The following is a 12,946-nucleotide window of genomic DNA, read 5'->3' as shown; positions in this document are numbered from 1 at the left end:
TATAATAGATTGTATTATAAATTTTCCAAATTGTATTTAAAAAATTTTGAACAGTAGAGTTGGTATACAGAGTTAAAAGTACGGTACAAAATTCATATTTTTTTGTTATGGTTCATTTTTAAAACGATTTTACTTTTTTTAATTTTTCAAAAAAATCTTTAAACAGGTCAATTTGATTTTCATAAATGCTACATTCTGACAGTATTGTAATATTTATAATGTCATTGGATTTTGAATAATGACGTCAACATTTTTTTTTTTTTAATTTAAATGGCAACCAACAATTTTGTTGACTGTTTTTAGTAATAGGTACGGTACTTCTTCTGTCTCTTGGAAAGAAAATATTACCAAAAACAGTAAACAAAAACTTTGGTTGATCTTAAAAAAAATACTGATAACGTCGTTTACAATCATTTACAAAAAAAAATCGACCTGTTCGAAATTTTTTTTTTAAAATTACCTACAAAATTATGAATTTTGTACGCTATTTTTGGTTCATTCTGTTATTCTGTAGGTAGTAGGTATGTACCTGGATGTGAATAGGACACTACTCCTTCCTGTTTACGTTTTACGACCTTAAAATTTCCTGAATTCGTTATTACAGCACGACTTTATGCAACCCATAAAACTCTACAATTAAACAAAAGGTTACATATTTACATCTTATTTACAATGAAAACATAATTTGCTTAAAAAAAATGATCGAAAATTAAATAACTGATTTATCCGTAATATGGCAATGCATTTTTAAAATTTTATTTAACTTTTTTGAAATAGGCATGATACTAAACAAAGACCTAATAATACAGGTTCAAACCTTAATAAATATTGGTAGTTACTAAGAACAAATTCAATAATTTATAATTATAAAACTTTAGATTGACAGTTTATGTTATACAGGATGCGCCAGAACTCGCGCCCTAGAGGAAAATTTCAAGTAAAATAAAAAAAATTGACATTTAATTTTTGACATTTGACATTTTTTATGTTTACTTAATGATACTATTTACTTTGTATAGGTTTTTTTACAATTTTTTAATAAAGGTACAAAAATTTCGTCAATAAAGGCCACAAATAACATTGAACAGAGTCACAATTTAGGATACAACTTCATTGTATCCTCTTCTGTAGCCTGTAGCAAAATAAATTTGGAAATTATTTTTTCAACAAAAATTCAAAGTGTAAAATATAAACTCTCATAACCTCGAAATTTTTGTAGATAGAATTTTTTAAATATTTTATATGTTTCTGGTATCTTACCTCATATGGCATTTTTCTCTGGGGCGCGAGTTCTGGCGCACTCTGTATAAACTGACAAAATATAATAAAAAAATAAATATATACAAAATACAAAAGAACCACATACAATTTAGGTATTTTCGGAAGAATTTGTATAAATTTTTTATTGTTAAGTGTTAAATTACTTAAGATTTGTCAACAAAATTTATTCGGACATTAAAAATGGTCAACTTTTACGAGTCAGTTCACTACGAGTAGCATTTCTGGGCCAGTTGTTTCCATTTTTGACAACTTTGAAAGTCAAAGCAATAAAGTCAGTCTCAAGCTAGAAGATGATATTTATGTTGTCCAACCGACAATAAAACGATAACCAATAAATAAAAATTGTCATTTATAATGACTATCATCGAAAAGGTGTGTTGACATAAAATCCTTACATATCTAAAAGGCGGATCATAAAATAAGACAATGTGCGGCGAGCTATAAATCAACTAAAGACACTCAACATTAGCAAAAAATGCTTTAAATTGAATCCTGCTGAAATGGGCGTGGAGATAATAATAGCAACATCTATCTTGAGAAGAGCTACCTACAAGAAGAAGTCTGAACTGCTTCGATAAGTATTACATCAACTGATCTAAGATGCTATCGGCGAATATTAAACATAACAAGTCCGCAAGATCGCCTACAATGGCGCCCACTTTCACTCTTGCAAACCCGGTCATATGCACAGACCAGGTTCACGGCTCTCACCAATGTCATTGCCGACCATCAACCTCTGTTATTATTTACGATTATTCGGCGGTTTTGCGGACGAATCGCCACTCCAGGAGGGCAAAACGAAACTTGAAACTCTTTCATCCACTTTTATAGACCTAAAATGCCTGTTGATGCGTCGTTTTTCATTAATTTATTTGAAATGCAAATTTTTCATTCATGGAAGAAATCGTGGGACCACCCGAAACCCACAAGTCATAAAACTCGCTGCAAGTGCACAAACATTTCGTAATTTCCCTGCGGCCCAAATCCGGGCGGATCGGTGGCCACTTCCACCGTATCAGCGCCATAATTAAGCAATATACGATTAGCATATGAACTCGGAAAACAGTTATTACATAAGTGCTGCGCCCACAGAAGATGTCGTCAAATAGATTTTCGGTAAAAACAGTAATTAGTTCGGTTAATACGTTTTTTACGACATTTCGGCATAAATAACAAGGCCGTCGTATCAACCAGACGAATTTCCTGAATCAAACAAGGTCGCGTCGCAGGTATGCAATTATACCTGAAAACTTATGAAAAAACTTGAACTGGAAAAATTCGGTGCGTTCATTTAAAATGTCGTTAATTATTCAAGCAGTGCTAAATGTCAAAAAGGAGACTGGGGGAGGATTTTTATGCCGGCAAGAGTCGACCAAAGCGCAGCTTGAAGAAGCGAAAAAATTTCTACACTTTTTTCAAGAGTAATTCAGAAACCATTACATGTAATTCAGATTAGTCAATTGTCTTTCAGAAAATGTTATTTGCAATTCAGAAGAGTAAAATGAGTTTCAGAAATCATGAGATGTGATTCAGATTAGTTAATTTGATTTCAGAAAGCATAAATTGGAAATCAGATTAGTCAATTGTATTTCAGAAAGTATTAATTGTAATTCAGAAACCATTACATGTAATTCAGAACAGTAAATTCAATTTCATGTAATTCAGAAAATATCAATTGTAATTCAGATGAGTAACTTACTGTTTTATCAAAATGAAGTTTACACATAAACACGAATTATTTTATTTTCAAAATTAAAGAATTACATAAACTTGGTATTTTATTAAATAAATAAGATATTTTTTTCAAAGGGATTTTTAAATGAAAATAACAAATTCTGAATTGAAAAAGTAACAATTTTGAAACTAAAGCTTATAAGCTTATAAGAAGTTATAAAATGCCTCAACTTTGAGCTCATTTCAATAAATTACACAAAATTTATTGACAATCATCATAATACCTACTTGTATCTTTTGCTAAATAAATTTTTCTGTATACAGGATGCGCCAGAACTCGCGCACCAGAGGAAAATGCCATATAAAGTAGGATATCAGGAACATGGAAAAAATGTTAAAAAAATTTTATCTATAAAAATTTCGAAGTTATGAGGGTTTAAACTTTGTACTTTGACTCTATTTATTTCTGTTGGAAAAATAATTTTCCAAGTTTTTTTTCTATAGGCTATTAAAAGAGGAAACAAAGAAGCTGTAGCCTAAATTGTAACTCTGTTCAATGTTATTTGTGGGTTTTTTGGCAAAATTTTTGTACCTTGACTAAATAATTGTAAAAAAACATATACAAGATTATCTGTATCATTAAATAGACATAAAAATTGTCAAATGTCAAAAAATAAATGTCAAATTTTTTTGACAGATAGAAATTTTTAAACATTTTTTTCTTGTTCCTGGTATCTTATCTTGCTTGAAATTTTTCTCTAGGGCGCGAGTTCTGGCGCAGCCTGTATACATCTTTTTTCTTCAAAGTTTTTGTAGCAAGAACCTTATTTTTGTCCACAACATTGCACTTGCGGTGTGTTTCTATCAAAATTATTAAATTTAAGACGTCTACAAAACAAAGTTGCATCTTACATCCTTCGAAAACAAACAATAAACGTTAAGAAGCTTTTATTTTGATCTTATGAAAACCAGAAAGTTACTTATGTGAGAGTCAAAATAATGAGTCGATTTCAGTTTGTACTGTTAATTACTTCATTAAATAATGGACTTCTTAAACAACGCTCATATTTACCTGAAATATCTCAAATAATCACAATTTTATTTACAGAGTGTGGTTTGTGCCATAGCAGACACAATATGTAAAATACTAAAACAGCATTTGAATGTTTTTTTATAAGATTGGCCCCATTTTTTGTAGAAAAGAGAATGAGGGGGGGCTAATTTTTATCGGTGACCTCTCATTATTTAATTTTTTTACACTAACACAAGTGCATTTGCCTGATTTCATGAAAGTTACTTAATCGTAAGGAATTATTAAAAGAAACAGAACAAAAGCAAGAAATCAACCAATAAACGAAAAATAATTGCAAATTATACCAAAAAGACTTTTAACGACGACAATAATGTTACTGTCAATGTCAAATTGACAAATTCACTCGAACATGACATTTAAGTAGTGTAGTTGAAGTACATACAGGGTGAACATAAACTATGGAACCAAGCAGTTTTATTTTTAATCATTTGCCTCCAGAAAATAATAATTAATATAAATTAAAGTAATATAAAAAATGTGATCGTATTTTCAGAACGAAATTTTGTTTTGTTTGTGAGTTATGCGATTTTTCTTTGTCAAAATCGCAATTTATGTAAAAAAAAATTTATTTTAATTAAATATAAAGCAGATAGTTGTAATCCTTACAATATAGCTTTTATGGGAAAAATGATTTTATAGTGGGTTGCCATTTAAAAAAATTATTTTTTTTGTAGAACTCAAAAACAAAAAGAAATTTCGAAAAATTTTATTCTTCTTAAATCATCACATTTTTACAGTACTTTATCACTCACCAATTAGTTTTTTCAAAAAATAAATAGTTTAAGCAAAAAACGTTTGGTTCCATACTTTTTATTCACCTGGTATGTAAATTAATGTTCAAGGCTACCATCCTTAGAGACCCTTTAATTGTTTCAATTTACATTGTGATAAAAAATTTATTTCACTTTTAAGTTGGTAATGAAAAAATGAAATTGATGATGACGTCCGGTCTACCCTCCCGAATTTTACTTATAAATAATTATTGTTCTATTTGGTTTTGGCACTTTTTGCTTCTAACAACAATGATGGAGCTAAAAAATTCATTTTGCTCCTATTCGCTCCGCATCGGTGAAACCAATTTTCGCACCTTATTACCGCACCAGAAAATTACATCTTCGAGCGAATTTGCAACACGCAACCGCTATTAACCGCTTATCTTTTTTGTCATTTAGTCCCGAAGCGATACCAAATATGTTTTTTCATGTAAAGACCTCCGACATGGCCAAATTAGCATCCACCTGTAATTATTTTCTCATCAGAGCCTTAACATTCTTGGCCACAGTGACTGCATAATCGTCCGTTTAACAGTTCTCCAATTTTTGTTTTATCTTTTATTGAAAAAATCGATTAGCATTAATGGAAAAAATTGTAATTAATTTCTACAAAGGATGTTATTCTTAAGAATCCGGTTGGATCAATGCCAAATTCCGGAGTCTCAGGTTCTCACAGTGATATTATTAAAACTGTTAGTAGCTAATTATTATGTAGTAAAAAGTGTGAAGTAGTTGGTAGTAGACTAGTCAACGCATATTTTATTTTGTAGAGAAGTGATTCTGGCGTCAATGAAATGGCAAAACCCATCGCTTAGCGGAAATAGTCCCATCTTTTCTAATATCTCTAAATATTTCCGAAGAGGAATTGCGAATATTTTAAAATACGATTGTTTATAATATTTGCATTGTGCATAATAGATTTTATTGGGCCAATAAACCTCTTCAATACAAAAAAGTAGTTCTTTTTAATTCTATGATACACTAACACCTACGTTCTTGTGTGGTTGGAAGAAAATTAAAAATTTTAACTACTATTTACGGTTTCTCTTCTTTAAGCCTACATGTATAGTTTTAAAGACACTGTAACTTTATAATCTGAAACTTCACCTACATGGATTGCTCACTCAAAGTTCACTAAATGTGAAACGTGAAAATTTGGGTAATAGCAACGAATTTAACAATTTGCAATTATTATTTTCAAAACCTTTAAATATCCTTTATCCGCGAGCCTCACAAAAGTGGCCACTTTTATTACTAAATGTCACAAGTAAAAGTTTTACCTTTCAGGCATTCGACATTTTGCACTACTAACTGCACTAGTTAAATTAACATACACCTTCGAAAATCTTAACGCAAATTTCGATACCGACGCGTGAGGTTTGTTAATAAGCGTTGTTATGATTTCATTGCAAAACGTCCTGATTATTTTGTTCATTTACTTGCTAATTATAGTGTTGCTTTCGGCAAAATAAACGTTTAGCTTCGCCACGTAAACTATCACTTTTGCTCCTAATAACATAATGTACTTTAGCTACTATTGTATTATTGTGCACATACAGGGTGCGCCAGAACTCGCGCCCCAGAGAAAAATGCCATGTTCCAGGAACATGGAAAAAATGTTTAAAAAAAATTTATATATAAAAAATTCGAAATTATGAGAGTTTAAATTTTGCACTTTAACTCTTTTTTTTTCTTTAACTAACTTTTTTGTATAGGCTATTAAAAGAGGAAACAAGGAAGCTATATCCTAAAATTCTAACTCTGTTCAATGTTTTTTGTCTTCTATTGGCAAAATGTTTGTACCTTTAGCAAATAATTGTAAAAAAAACATATACAAGATCATCACTATCATTAAATATATGTAAAAAATGTCAAATGTCAAAATTTTTTACACATTTTTTTCATGTTCCTGGTATCTCACTTTACTCAAAATTTTTCTCTGGGGCGCGAGTTCTGGCGCACCCTGTATTTTACGAATGAGCTTTAAATCAAATAATAAAAATAAAAACACAGAGTCAAGATAAAAAACAAAACTTTAATACAATTTATTATTCCAAGAGTTTATGGTAATACAAATTTGTAGAAAAATTTTAAACAAAAAATTTAACAATTTTATTTCTGAATTCTGAATTACTAAACGTTTGGGTATGAGCTTGCTTTTCAACCGGTATGACTAGAAAAACTAAAAATGGAGTCCCTAACAAATTTCAAAATATATTTTTTAAAGCTAGAGCAATTTTATTCTTACTTATATTGTTTATAATCCCTTTTGGAGTAAACTAATTAAGTAAGTAAACAGTTACCAAAAATATTATTAACTATTTGGACGACTCGATTTTGCAATTTTTTGGAACATGAATAATTCACACACATTTTTTATGAGAATACTAATATTTATTCCGACTTTTTGTTTATATTTTTCAAAGCTTATCTAAATGAAACCAAATCACATTTTATTTATTCATTAAGCGTTAACCACTGCTTTATCTTAATTTTTGAGTCCTTGATTTAGAAAAATTAAACCTATTCTCAGAATTGTTATTTGGAAAAGGTCAGGAACAACCGCATAATAAAATTATTTTGATTTGATAATTGCCTACGAATGGTAGCAACAAGTTCATCATTGATTGGTCTCTCTGTGTTGTAATTAAACCGCAAATTGACTTTAATCACTATAAAGACAAATTGGGTCTTAAAACATGTTCTCAAGAGAACAAAAACCTCAAAACTAATTTACTTGTAATTTTCAGTACTGTGATGTGCTAAAAAGATTAATATCACTTTGTAATTAACAAAAAATGTGCAAAAATCGTAACCGGTTTGCAAATATGGTTGGTTTATTATGAAAATAAATATTTTAATTAAGTAAACACTTAATGTCAGGAATCCACTTCACTCTCGACATTTATTTTACCTAATTAAGCCAAAATGTATCAAAGTTATCTCGAGTAGTTTATTATTTAATAAGCGTTTTATTTTTTATCACGTGATTGATTTGGCCAATTAACAAACAAGTTTCATTAAGCATTCATGTGTTTTTTTGGTTTTATAAAGTAAATATGGAAGGCAAAGGTTACAAATTATAAAAACAAAATTATGCTTGGCCTTTAAGTTCAGGTTCATTAATCTTATAAATTCGATTTTTGGCATATTTTTTTGCAATTCAATAATTAAAAAATAAAAATAAAAGTACCGTTGGAAATATGAGTTATAATTTAGGCAAATTAGTCGAAAACTCATCGCTCATTAGTCCGGTTTAGAAAATTACCCAAAACTGGTGTCAGAGTGATTAATTAGAATAATGTCTCAGGAATTTACATAAAACTTCCATAAAACCACGAAATCTAGTATCAAGCGTAATGAAATTTGTCAAGTGATGATTTACAAATTGATAAAATACTCACTATCAGCTTCATTTCGCTCTTTCACTAATTGCTTACGACACAGACACTTCAGCAAACCAGAGGACTGAGAATATAAGATTCCATTTCTCTGGATTTATACCATGCCCACACCCCACTCAGACAAAATCCGAAATGCAGCATGGACTTCTTCTAGGTCAAGAATCATCAAAGTGGCTTCTAAAATTTCAAATTTGTGAAGCTTTTAACTATTTTTGAAAAAAATATTGCCCAAACACGAGTCAAGGATTTGAAAAAATGTTTGTTTAAATGCTCGGTTACAAAGAACCAGTTTTCGGCGTTAATGCATGGAGACCTTATTTGCATATTTTATAATAATTTCGTTATTAAAGGCCGCCTTTGAGCTTATTCGGCGAAAAATCAAACTGCATTTTTTGAATTTTTAACGCGTACGCTCGTAAATCAGTATTGAATGATTGCTTCCTCGAAAAAGAAACAATTGGAGAATAATTTCAGCATAGTTCGTGTTGCTATTGTCGGGAATTTTTTGCAAACCGCTTATATGAATATAATAGTCGGTGGATCATCAAAACTTGACAGTAACCCACTGACATTTTTAATCTTTATTTAGATTTAAGATTTATTGATGCGAGTTTTTATTCTTGTCGAAAACAGTTAAGATTGATTCACGTAACGCTAGAGAAGAATATTAAGTAATGACGTTAAAATATTTCAGCAATGTGAACAAAGTTAAACTTAAATGAAACAACAAAGCAATAGTATTTTTGGCGGTTGGTTTAAATGAAATGTAATACTTAAAAATATTTAAATAAAATAAAAAAATAAATCAACATGTATGATTAACATTTAAAGTATTGGCATCTGAAAAATGCGAGTCACTGTTGATTTTGTTATTAATATTTCCTTTTCAATAGAAATCTTTGTGCTATTTTTGTACGAGTATTTATTTTTGAGATGCAAAATACAATTTTTTTTTCGATACATTTATTAAAATCAATAGAAATAAGTTTTTTGATTTAATTTTTAGATTTGAAGAGATGATATATCAGAGAGTTATCTCATTTACTATTACTTAACAAATCCTGCAAAGTTCTGTTTAAGTTGTCCATTTTATCACTAAAAAATCACAAAAACACTTCCAAATATTTCTATTTTCACCGAAAATCTTCAAAAATGTTCACTTCAAGTAACCACTGTCTACTTCTCTAAATCACGACTGTCACCATCCATCAGATTGTGAGCAGACTAAATGACAAAATTTCGATCAAAATCCAATACAAGAGTAGGGCCATTTCCGGTAAAAGGTAGTGTTAATGAAACGAAAATTGGGTATTTACGATTTTTTGTCCTTAACGGTTTTTCTGTTTAATTATACATTAAAAATTAATTATTCAGCAAATTAATTAAAGCCCCACGCAAACACATTTCAAGTTTATTTTTTGTCAATTTGGTACACATCGAGTACTTATCCACCTATCCAAATATTTATATTATTGCAATCTATATCAAGTCAGGGAAGTTCGTCACTTTTTACAAATATTGCATTTATTACATGTTTATGCATAAATTATTAATTAATGAAGTGGTTCTTGTAGTGCATGATAATTACACTTAACCAATGATTTGTGTCTTAATTTTGAAAATATGAATTATTAACAACACACCAGTTTGATTTCTGTGTAAGGCTGACAGTGTTGGCAAGGACTTACAAAAAGATGCAGATCCAGTGAATTTAATTATTTTTACCAAATATAGCCTCGAATAAAAAAACGACATTATCCTCCTTGAAATAAAATTCACATAACAATATCTACAAGAAGTCAATTAAATAAAAACACTTGGTCTACATATTAGCTTTTTTCAAATCTCTTGCTGAGTCTGCTTTTATAGACGGTGAGATAATCTTTCCAAACTGGTGATTTATTTGTTATTATATTTCGAGTTTGGCTATCTTGTTTGCCGCCATTGCATTTACACAAACTTTTTTTCTTTTTAACGTCTGGAGCTTATCTGAAATTGTCAAAAGATAAAAAATACAAAAGTACCATTTGTTAAAAAAAATAGATAAGGAAACGAAAGGCTGCAAAATGTCACTCTATTTTTGTAATAGCCATATAAAAAAAGAAAAAAAAGTAACACAAAAAAAGGAAGTATCTTTTTTTATTACTACTATACCTACTAATGTTTGAAATGTTCCAAAACTCCATATAATTTCATATAAAAATATCAATTTTATTTATTGATTCATTGATTTATTCATTTATCGTGGATTAAGATATTGCCAAACATTTATACAGGGTGTGTCAGAACTCAGAACATAGAAAAAATGTCTAAAAAATTCTATCTGTCAATTTTTTTTTACCTGTGTTATTTGACATTTGATATTTTTTATGTCTATTTAATGTTACTGATAATCTTGTATATGTTTTTATTTAAATTATTTAGTAAAGGTACAAAAATTTTACCAATAAGAGCCACAAATAACATTAGAACACAGAGTTACAATTTAGGATACAGCGTTTTTGTTTCCTCCTCTAATAGTCTGTAGAAAAAAAACTTGTAAAATTATTTTTCCAACAAAAATAAATTGAGTCAAAATTTAGACTTTCATAACTTCGAAATTTTTATAGATAACATTTTTTTAACATTTTTTTCATGTTCCTGGTATCCCTGGGGCGTGAGTTCTGTCCAGGGCCGTACCCAAGGGGGGGTTTAGGGGGTTCAAACCCCCCCCCGAAAAGCTGAGCACTTTGTTATACAGTGTTATAAGTGTTAAAAATTTAGTTTTTTTGTTATTTTAATGAGTTAATTTTAAATTTTTGTGAATAAATTTTTCATGTGTTAATTATACAGTGTTTCATTCTTATTGTTAGGTACAAATTTAAATAGTTAACAGAATATTTAATTTTAAGATAAAAGTGTTTTGAAAAATGCTATGAAAAGGAGCTACACCCCCTAAAAAAGGTACGTTTTTTAATGGGTTTTTCCTAATATTTCAGAATAGATAAAATTACAAAATTTGGTACCTTTAAATGTACACCCAAACAAATGCCAAATAACAAAATTTTTAATTAGGGGCGTCCTAAACGGTAAAACAAATTTAATTTTTAATTTTTATGCTGTTTATGGTCTGTAACATAAATTTTTGAACCGATTTTTACTAAAAATCCGTAAATTGTATCGGAAAAACACAAAAGACCTTTTTTATGAAAAACTATGAAATTTTGTTGCTGAAAGTGGCAAGAAACCACAGGCAAAATAGTTAGAGTAAATTTTTACCCTAATCCCATCTAGTTTAGGAAGCACCTAATTAAAAATTTCAACATTTTATTTTTGTACTTGTTTAGGTGTATAAAAGTTATCATCTGTAGCAAATTTTGAAATTTTTTTCTAAAATGATTTCGGAAATATTGAAAAAAAACCTATTAAAAGACGCACCCCTTGCGTAGCATTTTTCGATATATGTTCATAGAAAATTTTTGTTTTAAAAATGAATATTCATCTCCTGTTTAAATTTGTAACAATAAAAAGTATTAAAAATTTATTTTATTTTTTGTTACTTTTGTGAGTTAATTTGTATTTTTTTTATGTTTAATTAGGATCTCTTATTTCAATTTAAAATAAAAACGTGTACTTAGAGATTTTTGTTTTTTAATCCGTCTTCTTTAATTTCATTTTAATGGACCAACAAGAACCCCATTTTTAAAATCTCTATCCACTTCTGTTCATGATTAATTATGTGGTATAAGCTGTAAAGATGCTAATCTACAGCTGCTTGCATCTTATTTTCTTACATTAAAAAACTACAGTTAATTTGAGAATAAATATGACAAAACAAAAAGTTTTAGTTTTAATTCATCTCCGCCAATAAAAAGTCAATTACACACCACTTTTAGTTGATAGTAACCGTCATAAAACGTTTTTGTATGACAGTAAAATGATTTTTTCGAAACCAGCTTAGACGTAAAATTCCGCGTTGATTAAAACAATAATCGTTAAACCTCCACTCCATATATCACTCAACCTTGACACTTCAACCACGATACCAAAAACCTGAAATTCTTATTTTCCGTTTGACACACATCAATTTATATTTAAAGCCCACCAATTAAAATTCAATTTAATAATCCGGGCGTGTAATTATCAAAGATTGTCACGGATTTACAGGGAAAACAACCGACATAAGGAAATCGAAGTCGAGTAATATGCAAATCAACGTAAAATTTTAGTATTTTGGGTGTGTGCTTAAAAGGGGTAATAACAGTGCACGATAATAATCCGTAGGAAGAACGATGTGTTCACATTTCCTTGACGAAATTTGCATTCTATGCAAGGCCTTTTTCGAGGAGCGATGCTCAAAGATTTTTTTCTTGTGGTTATCGATAGAGAGAGACGAAGATGGAAGCGATAAGGTAAACTAGATCAGAATGAAGACTTAAATGTCAACAGGAAAACTTGTCTAGACAATGAATCTGTTTTCATGATAGTGTACTATGACATTTATTTTTAATTCATCGCTAATTTTTTCCATGAATATTAATGAACTGCTGAGATTATAAATCCTAGCCAGGCTAAGGTAAGTCTCGGATTTTTTAACCACATCTATAATTAAACGTGATTTGATTTAACTACCATTATTAATTAAGATTTAAAATCGCCATCTATAACAACAACACGTAAGAGTAGTTATTAAGTAAATTAAGAGAAGCTTCTTGTCTGGTCAACAATCAATTTATTATAGT

At 29.4% G+C, this 12,946-nt stretch overlaps 1 protein-coding gene across 1 annotated transcript in view; it reads right to left on the bottom strand.

Annotated features, from left to right (window-relative positions):
- The window catches only part of LOC123013407, a 10,619-nt gene extending 2,259 nt beyond the window's left edge, over positions 1 to 8,360 (bottom strand). The window contains exon 1 of the mRNA XM_044411901.1: positions 8,226 to 8,360. Within this exon, the coding sequence (XP_044267836.1) occupies positions 8,226 to 8,237 (12 nt within the window). The 5' untranslated portion in view covers positions 8,238 to 8,360. The remainder of the gene's footprint in view (positions 1 to 8,225) is intronic.
- Positions 8,361 to 12,946: the final 4,586 nt, after the last annotated feature.

This window comes from Tribolium madens, unplaced genomic scaffold, assembly GCF_015345945.1.
Source record: "Tribolium madens isolate multiple individuals breed KSU strain unplaced genomic scaffold, Tmad_KSU_1.1 Scaffold_96;HRSCAF=242;Tcas5.2_LG5, whole genome shotgun sequence".
Taxonomy (NCBI): Eukaryota; Metazoa; Arthropoda; class Insecta; order Coleoptera; family Tenebrionidae; genus Tribolium; species Tribolium madens.
The sequence above is the reverse complement of the archived record's forward strand: the minus strand, read 5'-3'. Positions and strand labels throughout refer to the sequence as shown.